The following is a 21,944-nucleotide window of genomic DNA, read 5'->3' on the forward strand; positions in this document are numbered from 1 at the left end:
AGACCGCGGTGAAGCGCGTGTACCGTTATCACGATTACAAGTAATACTTTTATACCGCAAGTTTGCATAATCGAACAGGTTACATATTGACAGTGTAAGTAATTTGTTGGTTTTACTTTATCAAAGTTGTCATCGTCCGTTCTGCAGTCCATGTACACCGCGAGCAAATCTTCGCCAGTCATCTGAGGCGCAGGCAGGGCGAGAGCGGGATCCACTATAACTTGGCAGTCGATCTATGATACACTGCATTTCAGCGCCGTAGCTGCTCAGCTTCGGAATCTGACTTGGAGCAGCTTCGGGAACTTCTCCTTCAATGGTCGAGTATCACCCAGTATACTCCTACTGTTAATACAATATATAAGACCGACCAGGAACACTCGTGCGCTGTAATGATACTGGTAGTGGAAAGTGTTAGGCATATAGTAGGTCTATTTAAAGGTTTGGTGAGAAAAGGAAAATATCGCTGAGCTATTGTTATACTACGCTGTTCCGTTCAGGGTTTTGACACTGGCAGAACTATAAATGGGTACATTAAACGTTCATGGGAGGTGACACTCTGGGTCTATACATGAAAGCTGGAATTACCTCTATGTCCCGGACAGCTGAAGAGGCGCCGTATAACTACTGTGCGCCCTCAACTGTAGCGCCCATACCTAGTGTTGACATATCCAGTCCCTGTACCACGTGTATTGGAGATAGTACGGTTAACTTGTGTGTGAAAAACCTCCATCTGTGACAGTCGGCTTACTTCAACTTGTATTGTGTGCAGGTATAGCATGGTGTAACACATGCTTTTGACGTTCGTGTCTTGTGAACGAAATATTTGTAAAGTATAATAATACATCAATATAACGGAATATAAGGGCTTCTGTGCATATGACAATGGCCCTAGAATGTAGAACCTTTATATATACATTCCAGAGTTCCCTAAGCATTTGGAACTAGATTTATGTGTGGATTATACGTTCATGGAACCATATAGTAATGGGATATGGAGATGTCCCTGTTCGGATACTTACCCTGGCCGCTATGGGATTTATCATAGAAGTCGTCATTGATGCTAAGGTTGGTAATAACACACATTATATATCTTTTGCAAAAAAACAAAAAAGGACGATGAAATCGACACCGCGATACGTTTTATTAAATTTATAGTGGGGATATGAAAAAAAATATCGTTTGGCTTGATATAGGGGATCATAAAAATGACAAATATAAAGTGATATTGGCATTTCTTTTATTACATGTAGTAAACGTTTGGATAGTCAGCGTACTGCACACATGGGTACCATTAACTTCGAAATGATACCAGAAATATGTAAGGAATATCGCTTTGTTTGTCAACCTAAATTATGTTTTCTTTGAAAACAAGTGTATCTGACTACATGGATCCGCTGTCGATCCAAGCCGACACAGCACCTGTTTTTCCCATACAGTAGCGTAGTTGGTCTCGTCGCCCTCCGCTGTGACGGAGCCCTTTCAACAGGCTACTCGGGGACTTTCATGTTATTTAAATTTACACCATACATTTAATATACATCAACACTCATTAGGGTAGCCTATGCTAAATTCCCCTATACCACCGTCGGTGTCGCAGTTTTTGTGTAAACACTGTCTGTGTTTTTATATACATCCGTCAAACTTTGTCAAACAGCGTTACCGCGTTGGTTATTTTTACAAATAATTGAACGCTAGGTCAAGCATTAGACCGCGTTGTGAGCCCCGGGGACGTGCCCGTGACCCCCGGGTCACACTAACTCGTCTTATCTCCCAGTAGCGTGGAGTTGTACATCTGTAAGGCCAGGTGCATGGGCTACTGCCTGTGGCAGCTAAGATAAACACGACGGTAAACTCAACTTGACAGTTGAAACGTCAAAAAACTTTTCATCTTCAGTCAATTCACTACAATCTAGCTTCATGAAGTATCGTAAAGAACCAGAATGTTGACAGATCTCTCGCGGGTGACATTGGAGATTTGACGAGAAGGCCAGACGATAACTATAGACAAAAACACCAACACAATACTGCTTGAAAAATAAAACAAAAATCCTCAATAGCTCTCGTCAAAAGTTGTCATATTTGAAAACAAGTTGATGGCCTGTAGCTAATAAGGTTAGTCTTCGGGAAGAAATTATAATTGTATATGACAATGTATTCTATACCCCGGTGAGAACGAGCGGTGGGGGTCTTTCTGTTTCTCCATTCAACCCCGAGACGAGCGAGAGTTGTTAGGCCGAGTAGTTCATTGTGCCTGTCTGTCGGAAGTGGAGTTGATGAGGAGATTTAGGGCTAAAGAGGACCGCTAACCCTTCCGGCTGTCGCATGTCTCTGAGAGGAACATGTCGATAATCACGTTCAATGGACGGTGCATCGAAATATGTGTTAGATACAGTGTCAAAAAACCCTGATATATTGACAAGACGATTTAGAGTATTTAAGTCGATTATATTGTTCACATGCCTGACATAACTAACATTTATTACAGTAACTCGGAGCAAAATGAATTCGTTGCTATTTATCTGAATCTCAACGTAAACGCCCCTTATTTTGACACCTGGTATTAAATTCAAGAAGGGGCTAAATTGAAAGGATTTCAAACGCTTTGATCTATAACAGATATGAAAAGATTGTTGAGCCTCTATCGACATCGTTTCGGGTTTCCAATGTATGTCACCATACCGCCGAAGTATTACTTTTAAACAAGACTAAGGTCACAAAGGGCGAAGGGGCTCATATCTGAATCTTTGATCAAACTTGACCACTTCGGCACGCTGTTATAAATGTGACAAAACCCTTTAGGCCGTTGATTGAAAATGCGATTGTCCAATCGTTGATATTTACAAGAAGGCACGGTCAATGTAGTATAACGTCGATAGCTTTCGCAAACGTCTCAAATAGCCTTCACAAAGACAGAGGTACAGATGAATTTTTATTGAGCGTCTTTGTGTAGAGAAATATAAAAAGGACCTAGAGTACTCAACTAAATGGTACTACATGTAAATAAAATATGTCGTCCGCAAAGCTTCATCGTTCTGAGTAGGAGACGGGGCCTGGGTGATTAGGCCGCTAACAAGGCAAAGTAAACCTGTCTTACAAAGTCCGGGCCACAGGAGTGATCTGGATGAATGGGTGTATTGTGTATTTCAAGATTTATTTAGATACAATATATTCTTTATATAGGGTCTTTAGTAATAACAGTGAGAGAGATAAACACCCTATAAGATGAGAAAACGAATCTGACAAAAACAATCTCAGTTTTTGTTATGCCTTTGTATAGTAATGGTATGCCTTAAGTCTCACGGAGATTTAACACTTCATAAGGAGTGGAATCGGATAAGATAAATACAGTCTCTGTAATACCATATCCTTATTATTCCTATTATTGTAAATAGAACATAAGGTCAAGGTTATAGATTATGAAATTGACCTGTACAAGTTGGAAATGTATTTCTAATATCGGAATGCTGTGAATACACAATTACGTGTTGAATAGTAAGTAAAACTGAGAAATCGATTTTCGTTATGTATGCTATTATTTCGAAGAGTTGATCGTCCTCATAATTGTTAAAAAATAAATATATTTGAAATCGATATGCCGATAATCGACCGGGGCGTTATTTACATTGTGTGCTGTTTTAAACTTTAGTGAAAGTCTTTCTATACGTTTTTCACTTCAAGCTGTTAATCTTATTGTTCTACGGTTTCTGGTCTGGTATATCTCAATTCACATGATTAAATAACCCTTCAATTTATCCTCTGTATAAACATCTGATGTCAGAAAGTCAATAGAAGATTCCGGCGCCTTTCACCGGGTCCGTTTTGTTGTTTAGTTAGTAATGTTTACAGATCGATGACTGGGTAAATAAATTGTTTGATGTCGCTACCGGCGTCCTAAGAACGACACATACTTCAGTAGAATAACCAGTAACACGTCGTATTAACACTCAGTCTATTATTTACAAGTCTCACACGCCTTTTTTCTCCGTTTACTTATTTGCCAAATAAATGTCTACACGCGCAAGAAGCGCCAGAACACCACAGGACAGAGATTAACGCCACAAATTGAATTAATTCTAGACATTTGAACTTCTTAAAATATCGTGGAAGGGAGATGTTGAATTGTTCTTTCGGTAACCATACCGTGTAATCAAATGAGTAGCGTGTATTTTAATCCAATTTTAGATAGTTACCGACAAATACAAATAGTCCGCATCAGCGTGCCTCCGTCTCCGTTTTAGAATTAAATAACACACGAACAAGGAGCAACAGGGTTCAGGAGAGTTCAAACAGATATTACTAAGGATGAGCGAAACTTTTATATATAGGGTTTTAATTCCCAATAAACAGTTGTTTGTTATGCAGTAAACACAGCAGGATCATGCATAATGTATACGTAAGCTCAGGGGCATCTTCAGCTTTGTTAACATGCGAGGGAACGCAGGTCAGCGGCTTTTAATTAGCCTCACATATGTATTCCGATCTAGAGAGATATAAATAGTGAGAGGTTATAATTCCTTAATGTTCATTATTTACATGTGTCATATACATGTCCACACATATGTTGGCCATAGTAAACACGAACGTTAGCTCAGCGTTTGATCGCTAACATCTGACACGCTGATCAGTGGATGCCAGCTGAAGCAACGTAGATTGTACTGCCTCAATGAGATCGAAGTTTGGTCGTAAAACGCTAACTTGTTTTGTAAGTTGAGCTGTCACCATGTGAGTGTCCTGATGAATTGACGCCGTCAATTTGATTACAACGTAGCGAAATGGCATTTAAGAGACAGTTCACCTATTGTTGAGGTTTTAAAAAGCATATATATATACCTTGTGAGAAGTTGGGTACCGTATCTCCGGCCGTACAAATATTTCTAGTTGAGAGAACTGACATATATCGGACAGAAGTAGCCCGGGTGTCAGGAGTGTTATCTCCTGTAAAACAATCGACGCGACGTTCATCAGTGCAGTGACGCGAAATGCACCTGCATTGTCTACAACTAGGGGGTTGTGGTGATTATTTCTGGCAGGCGAGGATTGGGGCTTGTCGGCCGTGCATTCGCAGCGTATTTCTGTAACAGTGACTGCAGGACAGCACCAGAAGCCTGCTTCAGGTCCTTCTGTTTGGCAGCGATGCATTCCTACTCTCTCCCTCACCTCCCCTCCTCCCATACTCTAAACATAAATGTACTACTCACTACAACATTTTCTCTCCGATGGTGCTGTGTTCTAAAAGAAGCATTTACTTTTCCAGCGTCTAAGAAGTAAATATACACAGCGTCCTGTGTGTTCTTTGCAAATTTCGGCTGTACAGTGTAAGAAGGTACATGTACGAGTCGAATACAAGTTTATTAACACATCTGTGACTTATTTATACATCTGGCTGTGTTTGTTACGGACGACCAGCCGTCGTTTCGTCTGTGCTGCGTAACACTTCCCGGTCCTGGCGCGAGCCCACCGGGCACTGGGACATGCACACGCAACAATATAGCGCTGCACGCGTGAGGCAACCGAAATGAACAGAGCAGCTAGGGGCAACCAAATTGCAGCTTTTAATTAGGGATATTAATTATCTCCATGGGTCCGGCCAGAACAAAGCCTTGTTGGTGTGTTGGGAGAGGTGATGAGACTTCGTAAAGCAAGCAATTAGCACGGTGACCGGCTCTGCTGCTCATGTTGTGACAACCGATAGGTTTGTCAGTGCTATTTTCCCATTTTCCCCCATAACTTTTTTCATTGAGCTGAACCCACCCGCATACACAAAGAGACTCTAATTGGTATGTGGCTAGTAATAAACTCTCCCATTCCGTGTAAATAGCAATACGTTATGTTATACATAACAAAGGAACTGCTTTGACAGAAAGCATTTCCCTCCAATATGATATTTAATTTAGCTAGGTTCCCCAAACACCAAAGCCATGTCGGGGGATGATGAAAAAAATAGAATATTTATCGTATCGACAAACCCATCTTGACCGTTCATAATCCAATTATGAGTGCACGCGCTTTGTATTAGCACCACGCGATAGCATTAGGCCTAAAATTAGCTCGTGACAAAGGCGGCAGAATTACTGTCACACCTCCTCGAGGGATTTAATATGGAATCCCTGATCATATACATATCAAGTGTCTGAGTCTCCGAAAGATATGGAGTACGGGATTATGCGACAGCATGCATGACGTAGCCCATGTATGTTGGTTAGTTACACGGTTTAAACATTTCTTGTCGCGATATGTGTGGTATGTTGCCGTAATGCAGATGTAGCGACAGCCTGCAGTGCGTGGTCTATACGTTCGAGCAGAAACAAATATGAAGTGGTATTATAACAATAACGGCCACACGTTTTCAGCGTCCCATATATGTATATATACCATAGCTTTTTTTATAATGATTATAATGATACTGCTTGTTCAAGCTTTGTACCTATACTAACTGTACATATAATTGCAGTTAGGCAAGGCTATTTAATTGTGTGGACATATACTATTTACTGGTAATTTGTGTATGTCGGTAACTTGTTTGCTCATTTCATTAACTAACGTGCTATGTTGGCTACTCCAATTCCTTCGTATAAACATCCTGCTTCCTATAGACTGGCCACAGAAGGCTGGTATCACGCTCCGGTAAAGTACAACTTGATGAAAGTACATGTATGACATCACGGCACCCTCCTAGTCTTGTCCTTGGTGTAAGTTGGCAATGTTTCGTGAATAGTAACTCTATGTTCGAGTGTGTTCTTATTCCACACGAACAGTGTAAAACGCTATCTGTTTAAATATTTATGACACTTTTGTTAGTAGAAGATGGTAGAACATTGGTAACATCCTGTAATGGTAGTAAACGGGAGCGATGTGAAGATATAATTTTAATTAGATTGGGTCAAAAGTTTCAAGTCGTTGGAGTAAAGCATGGACAATTTTCGATTCCGACGTTTTATCGGTTTGTACACAGTCCGTTGGGTGGGGGCTGTTGTAAACCCCGTCCCCCGGGTAAGCGGTAAGAAGATGCAAGTGTTATCAGGGGAAATCAGGGTTAAAGTTCTCACACCCGGAAGAGATTGTTCATGCATGTAAAGTGAAGTCACTGATCACACAAACACAGTTCCAGGTGTTAATTCCCGGGGCTGATTGGAGAGTAAATTTCCGCGATTGCGCAAGTCCACCCTTAGGGACTACTATAACTGAATGGTGACTCGAACCCTGGTCACTGATGCTATGTCCCTGAGGAACGTGATCGCGTCGATCAGAGACGCCCAGATGCCGAACCCTCTCCGATAAAATTGTTATAAGATTGAGCAAATCAACCTAATCCTCCGATATTTAGATTGAGAGACATGTGTAGTCGCAAATTTTATTATCCGGCGCTGCGTGTTACATAAATATATGAGGGCCTATTTTTATATTTTATTACACAGTTAATATCGATACATGTAATTCGTTAAAAAAAGTAACATTCTCCATATTTTCGGGTAATTCAATCCGGAACAGACCTTCTGCCTAGGCAACTAACATATGCAATTTCCTTGTTTACGAATTCTTCATGTATGCATAGGTCTGGAATTCGGTGTTCTCTTTATCAGGAGAATATTGATTGCAGTTTTAATCACACAGATTACCGCCATCACCGTATGACCTGCAGGCGCCCAAGGCCGGCCTCGCTTTGACGGATCAATGGTTGCTGCTACTCAAGGTTGTAGCCAGGGCCCCTCTAGCGGGTTAATAAACTTAGAGAAATCAATAATAATTATAATTTGAATAAGAAAAAAATTATTAAAAATCAGTTTGGCCATTAAAAAGCACAGACATCGTCTGTTATCTCACTCAAGTTTTTAAACATTTGTTTCAATAAAACGAGGGACAACAAAAACCATTAGAGAAAAAGTGTTTTATTGTGGAGATAAAATGTTTGACAGCAATGTTCAGCATGATTGTTGTGAACTCTCTCCGCTGTCCGTGGTGCCCTGGCTGTCATTACGACATGTCTACACTACCGTATCACGAGAGCGCTATCTGCAGAATACACAATTATTTTAATACGAAATCAATTTTGCTGACAACCAGTGATCAATTGGCGATGTCAACATAAAACGGTAGCTATAAATCTTCACTTTTAAATACATGTAGAAGTGATTTTTTAAGGAACGAAAGTGAAAAACGTTTTTATTTTTTTTAATCTCTGTTTCGTGTCAAAATCGATTACAGACAATTTCGTGAATTATTAATTTCAAAATTATTTTTGAACTCGTCTGGCTTTGAAATAAAATTGATGGAGTGGTTTTCGTTATCTGTCAGTTATCGACACTTTTCATCGCCGACGTACTTCGTGTTTTTTAAGGTTACAATATACATGCCGCCTGTATTATACTGTGACACACCGGAAAGATATACAAGTAACCTACAATGTATGTTACTCTCTCAAGCTGAACGTCTGTCTAAACCAATTAATGCCACGAATGGCGAGCTTAGGTCATTTCCACAGCAGGTATTCAATTATCCTAATATTTCTATCGATATAGATCAATTAGGCCTATTCAATATCGCAGTAGTGCAGTGCGAAACGAGAGACCCCGATAATTAATGACCGTATACAATTTCCCCTTACACATCATGTCCATTTCAGCGCGTACCTAACGACCACAGGAGATGTGTTATTACACATTGGCGTAATGGAAGTCCGACAAGAAAGGATGGAAGACGTACAGTGATCATACGGGTTATTGGATGGACATCAGGAGAGCAGCGTGTATACAAATGTCTATCAATATATAGAGGTTTTTTTATTTATTAAAGAGCAGACGTCTTTTAGAAGGTTTCTTTATACTGTCCTGACTTGTCAGATGTACTCGTTATTCGAATTTGTCTGCAATATATCAGCATTTTATCAAACTCACACAAATATTGTACCTCGTATAATTCTCTTTCGTGAACAATAAACAGAAATCCGCCAGACGTTTATACCAGGCAAGGCCAAGTCAGTGCATACATAGATTGGATTATATATGTCGTTACTTATGTTAACAGCTTCGTAGACTATAGCGACAGGGACATATACAATGGCAATAACATTTAGATGACTTGACACTAGACCATACGTGCCATTACAGTACATTCTATTATGTCGTGACGTACCCCATACCTCTGCTGCTGTCCGTTATTATTCGTCTGGATCACGTGATATACAGGGTGGGTGTGGATATGTTGCAGAGAAACGTTTTACACTAGCCCTATTTACATGTTTAAACGTATGATGTCTGGCCTCAGACCGACATGGCGGCCATTAACGGCCATCTCGACTTGGCACGAAGTATTGGCCAGCTAATAGTTAATGACACTGCATTTAAACCCATGCAGTCAGGGTATTTTAAATTCAAATCGCCTTCACACATGTCCAGACTTAAAGGCCATTGCCAATTCGCCGATGCTTTAGCATAAATCAAAATGTCATTATGGTCAATGAGACTGAAAAGTTGACTGGGTGGACACTGCGACGTGTATTCGGGATTTACGTAATGAACCGTACCCGCATCGCATGCATGTCAAGTGTCGCGCATGATTACCGACGCGATGCTGGTCAGTCGTCGGAGGGTCAACGTGACTCGACTTATGGGAGAGATTTATTAGCTTAGAGAATGATTAATGATAAACTCGACATTCATTACCCTTACTTTAAATGCGATGGTCAGTTTTGATTGACCTTGGTCCTAGCGTGACATTTACTGCGTTTACACCGCCATCAGTTCCCGTCCAGTTTGTACTTGACAGTTCAGTGATGTGGAATGACGCTGGTAGAAATCACTCATTAAATCGAAACAATCAGTTCTTATTTTGCACCTTTTTTAATTGATAGACTTTTTCGGGTTTCATTTTATAACATAAAATAAACAACTCTAAAAGTGATGACGTCGTATGCAGCAATGTTTAGCGCGGTAATTCTAACCTGTGGTCGATTAATAATTGTCGGCGATTCAATTACAGCACTGTCATGTGTTTTTTGCAAAACAAGCTTTGTCTTTATCAGCAATGAATAAATAAATATTAATGTACTATTTATACAAAATAGTCCTTTAAAATTCAATTAGAAGGAATGACAAGGGGGTTTTAAGAACCCTTAAAATAGTAATGGCTGTTCCTTTAAAAGATGCAAATACAGTGTACTGTATTTGAAATAGCCCTTTTTCTGTTTTTGTATTCCGTCCTTAGAACAAAACCTCACCTCCACAATTCCTTTAACATGGGACAGTGAAAGTGTTAATCATTGCATGCAGGTCCGTCATTGGAAAAATTGATTACAGTTTCGTGTCAAGACTCACCATGAAGACGCTCCATGTACATGTAGTACGCCTCATAAATACCCTTGTTTTGACTTCGGATATAGCTAGATACAGTGTCACATGACGGGAAGCACACACGACGACCTTGCATCTGACGTCAGGTACATCACTGTGTCTCCGTAAATAGGACGCTCTCTCATTACCGACTAACGACATTCTGCTAGGTTCGCTGATTTAACATCAACGCTTTTCGAGATTAGAAACCAACACACACGGTAATGGTTTATTCCCTGCCCATTTCATCAGTTACAACTTCATTAATTGTCTGTTAATTCACATTCAGCTTCCTCGGGAGTGCAATTCAACTCGACTCTCTCTCCCAATAATCTACAAGTGCCCACGATAGCGAACTTAATAATTAGGTTAGCCTGGCAATCAATACACGTGGCTACCAAAGGATTCCGCTACATTGATGGAGTTAACCCTGTCGATCCACGGGCAGTACCCCTTTAAGGTTTTGGTTACCTTTATATACACGGAAGATAACATGGTGACTAGACTTGTGTAGTTCTCGAACGCTTAATAATGCGACCTTTATGTACCATTGATTCCCTCATTACGGGTTTCTAACATCTACTAGTGACGGGAAACGCCGGTCCAGCGAAAAATATCTTCTATTGTCACATACATTAGCGGGAGTCGAGCTGATTATAAGCTTCTTTAACATCTAAATGACTCTGTTTTCATCTGCGAAATCAAATCAAAGAAAAACCGTGAGGCCTCTAATACGATCTGGCGTGGACAACAACGAATCTTCATCCTCTGGGTTCATTGGTGTCACTTGCTGCTGTCACCCCGCAATATCTCGTTTTGTCCCGCTCATGTCGTCTGCTCCTTGGGGAGAACGAGACCCAGTGAGAGTCTCGCGAGAGCGGAACGAACGACAAAAACCTGACGGAGGGTCGAGGCGTTTTGTATAAGAATTCGTGTTCGGTAGTCCAAACATGTGCTGTGCTCAATCAATACTATTTTATTCAATTCTTCTAGAAAAAATATACCGATATTTAAAATCCTTGTCGTGCCGCAGACATAGTGTCTATTTGAAACATAATTATACACTTTTCTGAAAACTTTCGGCGTAAAGGTGGCGCAGTTTGCCTCCATGGGGATATGACCCGCCCCATTGCCCATTTATACCACTACCAGCTTACTTGAGCGGGTCTCACGTCCTCGCAAGAAATCTGACTCCTAAGGGCACAGCACTGTTGCCAGATCGTTACCAGGAAGGATGGTATTATAATCCGCTATGCTGACGTGAATAACATATTAAAATCAAACTTAATATGTTTTCCACATATGCGGGCTACGATAATGGTATGAAAGTCTGATGTATTCAGTCTTAGGAACCCTCCTCTACCATTTTGGCCATTTCTGGTCATATTACCAGTTTCTATGTCCCGCCATTTCTGTCTGTTGTACTATAAGATGAACTAATGAGCATGCCCTTGCTCTACATGTGACATATTTTCTTACATGTACCAACTTGACGTGAAAGACATTACAAAGGAACGCACACGACCTCAACCCATTTGACTGGATGCATTTAGAAAAACATAACCTGGAGTTATTGATACCCGAATTTGCCTCCGTGACAAGAGAGCTACAGAGACATCTACAGTTCACGCCATTCTATAGAGACAGCAGCATTCGATTATATTTAAATGTGGAGTATGTTTCTATGTTTTATTGTCTTAAACCTTTTACATTGCCCGCCGAAGAAATTGCTGCCTTTTCTAAGCAATAAAACGCTCCGTATTTATAGTTCTTTCTCCTTTGTTTATATATTGTAGACAATTTTCTTTGACGGATTTGGGCTTTTTTAGAAAGCGTTGCCGAACAAAGATTTATAGGAAAACTTGTGTTGAGCTATCCATATCCATACATATGTTTGATGTAGCAACAACTTTAGACGTCGCTTATGGTAGCAGAAAATTCCGCGAATATTATTTTTCGATCGATTTTTTGGTTCTGTTTCATATTCGTGTTTTTGTTTGGAATGATATGGATCTGATTAGTATGTATATTTAAATAGTTTTTAACATTTTACTCCGATAGGTAACGATTTTAGATAACATATTTGCCCACTTTATATGTAGATTTTAATAAATGTATTTATGAAAACTTTCCTTAGTCTGGCACACGGCAGAGCCTTTTTTAATTTTATTCTCCGAGTGTCAATAACCATTCCGTAATATATGCAAATCATAGTAACCAGCGCCTTTGTCCATCTTGGGGATCATAAGGTAAACGTTTTAGGGAACATCAAGTAACTGGACGAAAGCAATAATAACTGTATCTAGTATTTGCTTCAAACATATTCATGTGTTATTCTAAATTTGGAACCGACGTTATTTTATCCATCCCTCTTCTCGTCTTGAAAAAAAGGGTGGATGCCTTCAGATTCAAATAACAGTGTATTTTGATGGCGGATTTAAATATCAAAGGGATTAATATATAGCTTGATACATGTACTTGTCTATGACGTCACTAATGGGCACTACTTCATTCTAGCTTGTAAACATTGCATGACAAGCCTCCGTTTTGACATGCAACGATGAGCTATGACCAACCGCCATACAAATCACTTCCTGTCACGTGGCAACGCAGGAACTATATCTCCGATACTTAATTCATTGTTACATGGATCCCGTTTGATGAAACAGGATATGCAAGTTTTCCACAACGATGGCGTCCTTAACCTAAATCTATTTAATTATGAACTGCTATCAGACAGTTTCTGTTTCGTTTTGAAAAGGTTTAGTTGTAATCGACGAGTTAAGGTTACTTGTTACTACAAAGTCCTGCCATCAGTTTTCTATTATCTCGACAATACATTTATTTATTGTACAAACGAACGAGCATGAGGAGCAAATAACGGCGACACTATTTCAATTTACACCCATTTATGATACAAAAAATGTATGTGAGCAACAAAGGCCTTTCTTATCAGTGAAACATGCATTCGCCTTTTTTATTATTTATCTAATATCCGCGGCCGTTTGCCCTGAATTGCGTTATACATTTCTGTGCTAACAACTTCATATGCTTACATATTTATTTCTTTTGACACTGAAAAACGCTGACATAAATAGACATCTGCTTTCAATTTGCCATTGTGCACAGTCTAGTTCAAGCTATAAGAAAGCGCTGTTTCTATTCGCACTTCTTAAAATCCCGTTTAAACGTGATTGTAATTAAGCAATATTTCACATCCTGTTACACAATGTGTTGTTAATCGCTAACACGTTGAGCTTGTTAGAAGTAAGCAATGTCAAATACATATGATTTAAAAGCTAATTGCAGTCAATTTTCCTTATATTAGGCTATTTCCTCCGACGGCGTTAGATCCGAGATTTACATCTCCCCTCTAATGTCCTGGTATGGTGTGTATATGCAAAGTTGTGTTTCTGCAATGTGTTGTCTATTCTTTATTTCCTTACTTGATTTGACGCTGAAAAACGGAAGTTCGCCATATTTCCATCTAATTGCAACCCGAGTCACCGTCATGTTGCGTTATAGCAGCTTGTTTGCAACAATTGTTTCAGCTTCGTTAGGTATCTCCAAGACGCTTGGGTTTGTGACAGTTGGAATGATGTATGATTACAACCGATGACGATGATTCTAGTGATGCAGAAACACGCCCATACAACTACAGCTGATGTCGAGCAAATCCCGCGAGGCTTAACACGAATAAATATAACTCTGTCGATGGGATTTTACATAATTTGCAGTATGAAATTGATATTTCGCATAACATCATTCATTCAAGGTGATGTTATGTGGCATTGTGGCTTTACAACATCGCCATCTCCCGTAGCGTAATAGTTTGATGTATGGTACGATAGGGTAAAAACGAATATTAGGATTGTATGTAGCAGAATTAGGGACACCATGGTTGGGCTCGATCCATGTGGCGATATCTCGCTTTTTCATTTATCCGTTATTTTACGAGACTATATTTCAGTATTCGATGACAATCAGGCTATTTAGTGTGATAGAAATTGTGGCAATATCGTCAGGATTGAAACACACGCAATATTATATACCATAAATTTCTGTCCCTTACAATATCGGGCGCGTTACACATTAGTGAGAACAGGATTTATTGCTGTCGATCGGCCATATGTTTTGGTAAAAAGCGATACAAATCCTTCAATCTAAACCATTTCTATGATGTGAGTATAGGCTTAAGCTTACTCAGCAGATCTCAAAGCCTTACGTGTCATCCTATCAGATTATCCCCTGGCCATAGTTCCTCCATTGTCAACTGACCTCCTTGAAGGTCACTGAACCGCCCGGATCTGTCTCTTGTGACGTACTCTCATGCCGCTTAAAATGTCTGCCCCGTTGAGAAGGTTATTCAGCATAGTCGCGACACTGATATCGTGCTTACAACTCATCCCATAAAATATTTAAACACACAATGTGCGACAGGTGTCAATGAGGACATTTATGCCATCATGACTTGACAGTTATCTCCCATTGTAGCACTAAGTGGGGATTTCCCTCGCAACAGAAGAGGATTAGTACCATACGTACAGTACATGTATTACCGGCAGGGCGCCGATATTTGGTCACGTGATCATATACGCAATGACCTATATATCAGTCAATATAATAAATAAAAAACATGTTCATGCGGGCTATTGATGTCAAACAAAGATAAGACTATTTTCTAATTTCCATCCACATATTATACAGTTGCAATAGTACTAGTTTTAAAATGAACAAAACAGAAGTTATACTATATATATACACACCGCATATTATTAATTTTTAATTCAGATCAATATATGTATGCTAAATCTAACTTTATGTCAGTGTTTGATTAATTTGAATTCCATTTATGTACATAGTAAAGTTTGCCATTCACTGGTCCATGGATGTGTAGTATCTGACATTAAAACAGTTTTATTTCTGATAATAAATCCAAAATGATTATCACTAATGATTACTGACACGTTGTTTTCAATTCCAAAGCCTTGCCGTATAACCCATAGCATGCTAAAGTCCAACTCAAAGAATATCAAACTCCAAAATTTGCATAACCTAAAGCATTCGATTTCAGCTTTTTTTGTCATAATAAAATGCATGCCATAATCACTAACCGTGACCAAAACCATTTAAATATTTAAGCAGTTTCTTTCAGCCGTCTGAAGTGTAAAAGGTGCATTGTCACAAACGGTGTGTATCGCACCGGATGTAATTAGTGCACCCGTTAACGGGCTAATTGAGATTCTGAAATATAACGGTGTTTATATGAGTTTTAATATTTAAAATGTATGGGTTTACGATTATAGGTTACTGGAATACCAGTGTACATGTCGTTTAGTACCGACGGAAACTTCAATATTTCGTACTCGTTACTGTTTAAAATAGTCAATTGGAATAAAATGCCAGCAAAAATATTACATATTTATAAATTGCCGACACAATTAGCAAATGATGTTGTACTCTATTTCATTTTATATAAATAATATATTTCTTTTATGTGTTTTTAGTTACATAACGTTCTGTAACGCTGTTACCGTAAAACAATCGATTATAATACCCTCAGGATTTTATTAAAGTGATGGTCATTCTTACCTAAAATATATTGTTATCATTTTCGATTTCTTTCTCACACATCAAATTAAATAGAAGGGGTTTCAACAAGTGAAGTTTTTGTGTAGTCGTAAACATCCTGTGTGTCATTGTGGCCTCGCAAACGCAAGCAAGTTCACACTGGTGATATAGCGAACCAACCTACGTCAGACGTTATACGTACTTGACATTTACATGTTTATAATAACATATAACTGTTGGCATCGAGGTTCAGCTCTCTTCAGGGATTACACAGCGGGACCAAGTGGTACAAGCGAGTACAATAGAATTGTTAATCATATTTCTTAAGTTAAGCAGATATTACAAATACTTTGTGTTTCTGCGCCAAGCATCACAATATTCCAAACCTCATTATAGCAAAAGCAGCGTTCATATTGACATTCCGCGATCTTTTAAATAACTCATTTTAATGTTTAGTCATATGTATAGCAGGCCAAAATAATCAAAACCTCGTTAAATGATACATGTATGCGAACAGGTACGTACGCATGAGGAGCCTGAGGATTAATTCAAATTTGCAATGGTTACATTCCTCTCTCGATTATGTAGTGATATATCTATAGCACGCTAATGAGGTTCTCTGATGTGCTGATAGCGGCGCCTCCGAGTGGATCTCAGCGGCGGAACTGTATACAATTTACAAGCACTAACGATAACGGTTATTTGTATATACAAAGTTTGCTTTCAAAGCGAACATGTCTAGAGGTGTTTAGATTCTACATCTCCACAGCATTTGATGTGTATTGATAATGCAAGTCTGTGAGAGTGCGCTGTTGCACAGTCTGATCTTCCGTCGACCTGTTGTCTAATGACTCAGAAAGAGTAGCACTCTTTAAAATATAAAAGGAAGAGAAACATAAATCTGGAACGCTCGTGATATATACCTTATTGGTCGTGTTGATGACATTAAGAGCTCTGCTAGCGGCGACAGTTTGATTGCATTAAGAGGTCTGCAGATATATGTCATATGGTTCTGCACTTTCCAGAAAGTCGTTGGACCATTCTTGATTAGCGCTGACGATTGAAAAAAAAAAAAAACGTGCAGCTGCTCTTTAAAGAAACAGTAAGGGTGGTTCCTTTTCTCCCCTTGTTTCTTGACATACACGGAAATAATTCACATTTTATCGAAAACGTGTGCAACTGAAGCATCGTGAAAGACTTGTGCCTAAAATATACGATTAATCAACTCAATTGGTTTACTGAACACAGTTCCTCTGTATCCTAGATGCACATAGTGGGAAAGAAAATTCCTGGAAATCGGTACTGGTCAATATTGATGAAACGGTCTATATTGAAGTCTACACGGGTTATTTTTCATGAACAATTTGTCAATTTTAGATGCAGAGTGGCGTGCTTTCAGTTAAAATGGTTCGATCAGTGCATATTGGTTAAACCGCAACAGGAACCATAGATAGCTGCAGCTGAACTGTTCTTTCTTCCGGTCGATCAAACAAGCTCGACCCGTCTAATGGACGGTTCTCCCGATGTCTGCCTCCCCTGCTTCGTCTCATTATTAGTAATTACATAACGCAATATACACGGACAAAGTTGGCGTAAGTGGAGTGTGTTATCCCCGCTGCTCAGTCTGGGCCCGTTATTGTACAGTGCAATGTCAACAGAGGATTCGGTGTCTTTAATCAATTCCTCCCAGTTCAATTAAGATATTAATGTAACGATAGATGATGTTATATATGGTATAGGTTCCGTCGGTACGACCCTTCTAAAGGAAGGGATCACAAGACAGCTCTAGCCTTGTTCTACATATCTTGAGTGATCTTTGTACTAAAACGTCCAGTCAGATGGAAACTAAATTGGTGTTTGTCGCTTTTGATAAGATCTAATGGTTAATTTATCTCGGGACACTTCTACCAAATATCCGACATGTGTCCGAGGTTCTTTGTAACTTATTAAGTGTTTATGGTCAAGTGCACAGCCAATACTTGGGGATTGGGAATAATGACATCAACCCACTCCATTACTTTCCGAATCGATCCGACTGTTTCCATAAAAACATCGAATAGACAGGACGCTTGAGGGAGTATGAATGTTTTCCGACCATTTCAAACATTTGTCCGAACCAGATTCGATTGCTTTTTGCATAATGGTCATATATGGTTCGTCCGTCCGTCCTGCGTTGTGGGAGATTGTGATTGTTTACCCGTAGCTTGTAGCATATGGCACGTCAGAAACATTAGTCAATTCATTTAGATTCCTGTGATACCGGGAATTGAACAAATGTCATAAAAATCTGACCATGGCCTCCTGGTAGTATCGCTGAGTGATAATGAAAACCCTATAGGCACAGTGATGGGATCTCACTTAGAGTAAGGTCGACAGTAGTTAGCTTTAAGTTCGTGTACATTGAACAACGTTGGAAAGTGATAAATACAATTATGACGTCATAAACGATGTTTATGTACACGAGTGTTATGTTTTCCTTCGCCGAATTTTACTGAAAACAAACGAAAATTTAAATTCTGATAGAGAATATTCCGTTATTTTAATACGCAATATTTCATTATTTATCTATTTATCATTTTTTATTTACTTATTATTATTAATTTTTTATTTTTTGCATCATTGTTATTAAATTTATATATTTTTCAATCGCCTTTGTGTAGTTTTTAAAATTTGAAGAGGAATTACAGCCGTAAGGAAACTCATACGTAATGTTTCCTGAAAATCGATCAACGAGAACATAATGACAAAATTACAAACTTAAAACCTTGTGTATGAATTTAATTCGGGAAAATTTATTGAACAAGGTGCAGCTCTTGAGCATGTGCGTGGGCATGTCGCGTCATTAATTTCCTGTTGATTACTGCTGCACATTCTCTGATGGTTTGAAACCAGTTTCAACATTTTACCCAACATATGTATGCCTGCTTAGTTAAAAATAAGAAATAGCACAGCACTATCAAAACTCGATATTTTCGATTCTACATATCTCATTCAGTAGCAAACCGATGAAACAAACCCTTTGGCGCCTCACATTTGGATGATGTCTTCGATAAGAGCGCGTAGAACACGCGACCGCGGACTTCGGGGAGCAGTTCGTATTTGATGTAAGGCCTAAGTGTCAGATAGGGCTGTAGTTTGACCGGTTCTGACCATCTCCGACAACGTTCTCGTTTGGATTAACGATGCGGAGATAGTAAAACGCACATGAAAATTCTACACCTATCTCGTTGTAGGGACATATACAAAGTTATAAACATTCCTGGTCGTAATTATGTTCAAGAATCAAGGCCATGCATACAGGTTTTCTTTCTCTAACAATGGAATGAAATAGTTTTTTAGATGCAATATCAAAAATAGTATAGCAAAAATGCGTTTGCAATTTACAATATAAAATGAATATTTCCTTTACGAACTAATCGATATAGAAAGTACCTAAAGATATCTAAACGTGAATTTATTTTGTGTCAGTCGCATTTTCGTTTTTCGTGCGTTTTACGTCATCGTATGCATGCCTGGTTTTGTGTTCCAGAACGAGGTTTCAGCTTTTCAAATTGCAACGAATCATAAACCTTCGTGACCTGGTCTTTGGCAGATCGTAAAACATGACTCGTGGACGGCTAACCAAAGGCATTACGCATGGATGTGACAGGACAATGCCAGTGACGTCACTTGTTGTCATGATGACCTTACAAGGGAAAGATCTACCCTGTACAGTGTATAAACTCGCACACTGATTGGCCGGATTTACGTTATCTATAGTGTTCGTGATGGTTTAGGGAAGTAAATCTGTAATGTAGGAGACAGTTAGAAGGCTGCTCCCCACTATACCGTACCCCGACCTCTCACTTACACAGCTTCTCGGCAGGCTAATGTTGGACGTGTACTGACAAGTTTATGTACAGATGAAGGTTCTGAACAGTTTGCTATGGATTCTTTGAAGGTCGTGTCACCTTATGCTGTTACAAAATGTCTCAAAATATCTCCAAATGTCACCTACCTCTCACCAATATATCCAAATGCCATGTGACTTAAATCAGGTCTCGCTGACCTTCCTGAGAGATCGAAATTCCTTATTGCAGAAAACATATATCAAATTAGAGAGTTAGAACATGGTTTCCTACAGACACAATGAAGTACGTGATTCGTACATTTGTATTAACAGAGATCACACTACCTTTTAAGTCTGTCTATCACTTGTACTCGTTCGATCCAATTTCTGTGGTAGACTATAGGTTCTTCACTGTAGACGTCTCGGCCGTCTGAAGATCAGCAAAAGTACAGATTAAAACTGACGTTCAAACGAATCACTATTCTTGTTTTTGGTTGAGTTTAAAGTCATTGTCATAAAAAACTCTTTAATGAATGGTTTTAAATGTCCTTCTTATGAAACTTAACATATTATTTTTCATTTACGGAATGAAGAGACCGTGTCATTGAATGAGCTTATATCATCCATATCTTAATGTAACGTTACCTTGGTACCGGGAAATATTATTTCCTTAGCTGGACGTAGTAGCCTACTGCACAACAATTTAACCTGAATAACCTTAACGTGTGTTAGGGCCGTTAAACTGTAACAAAACAAGGAAACAAAAACTCTCCATGTTGAAAATGATTGTCAGCACGTGTTCCTAAATCTCATAAGAGTTACAATTTATGGACACGCACTTAACTCACTCATTAATAAATTAACATCTTCATACAGGTCAATTATACGACAATCCGTTTAAATCAAAAAAAAAAAAGGAAAAGTAAATTACAACTTGACCATATAAATGTATAAACAACTGTTTCTACTGAACATTCCATAAACGACCGTCGAAGAGGAGAAAACAAGCGTCTCCGTAACATCTGGGTTTCGTGAAATGCTTTGAGATCTAGATCTACACAGCTATTCTAAGCGTCTACAAGACGTAAACTTGGGAATATAGCCGTGCCAAGTACTTAGTGGCGTTCTGATAACTATGTGATATGTTTATGACAGCTTAACAGGGAAAACAACATTCTCCCTCCGAGAGGTCTTCTAGAACCACGTTTTAATTCATACGGGAGTCGTTTTGTGTGTATATGTTTATATTATCGAGAAGGTGTTGAATGTACCTTATTTTCTACAGAAGATATAGGATTTATTTAACTGTAGAAGTTATACAAACCATACCATGGTCAGATATTGACCAGACCCCCTGTAACACTTACTTGGGGAGTAGGCTGATTGGACACATCGATACAAGCGTTCACCGACCTCGGTAATACAACGGGTTCACAAGTACGCGGCACCATCGCAAACTACATATAAGATGATTGGATGTTTGATAGTCAGTCTGAGAAATTCTAAAAGATTAATTGCATCCTTCAGAAAGTAAGGCGTATTTAAAGATGATGAATTACCTCAATTGCCAAATTGATTTTAATTTAGGACATTTTGTTAATTGTTTTCATCATGAACTTGTTATACTGAAACCTCGATTCCGTGCACCTTGTAACATCCACCCCCGCATGAAAAGTCTGACGTTATCTTGTCTTGGGGTGTACTGATCACGTGATTGGGATACTTTCGAGAGTGTCCTATTTAGTTGAATCCCTTAACATCCAATATAGGAACGAAACTGATAAACATTCATGTACTATCGCTTCATCTGGCTGTTGGTAATGTTAATGCAATTGAGACGATGTGTCGATGCATTTCTGACAGAAAGGACGAAATGGGTAAACATATCATCGCTTCATCTGACCACTTGTATTATCAAATTGCAATTAAGACGAACTGTCTCTATGCAGGTTTGACAGCTGATTTTCACCGATTCGGAACACTGTTGCTTTGTTGTTCTCAGCTATACACAGACCACAACGGCAGCTATTTGCTCTCTTTAAATGACAAAGGACACATGTTTACGAAAGCCTTCACAATTCGTCTTCAATACTGTTTGTGTACAAAACAAACTTGGATAACGTTTTTCATAAAATCTCTATATAACGCCAAAAATCACAGGCCCAAAATAGTGACAGTATAGTGAGATACAGTATAGTATTAGTATAGTATACGATGTT

General features: G+C 39.0%; 1 protein-coding gene across 1 annotated transcript in view; it reads left to right on the forward strand.

Annotated features, from left to right (window-relative positions):
• Positions 1-920: 920 nt before the first annotated feature.
• LOC110457780 overlaps positions 921-21,944 on the forward strand; it is a 58,681-nt gene continuing 37,657 nt past the window's right edge. The window contains exon 1 of the mRNA XM_021509178.1: positions 921-1,065. Within this exon, the coding sequence (XP_021364853.1) occupies positions 985-1,065 (81 nt within the window). The 5' untranslated portion in view covers positions 921-984. The remainder of the gene's footprint in view (positions 1,066-21,944) is intronic.

The sequence above is a fragment of the Mizuhopecten yessoensis genome, unplaced genomic scaffold (genome assembly GCF_002113885.1).
Source record: "Mizuhopecten yessoensis strain PY_sf001 unplaced genomic scaffold, ASM211388v2 scaffold9309, whole genome shotgun sequence".
NCBI classification, from domain to species: domain Eukaryota; kingdom Metazoa; phylum Mollusca; class Bivalvia; order Pectinida; family Pectinidae; genus Mizuhopecten; species Mizuhopecten yessoensis.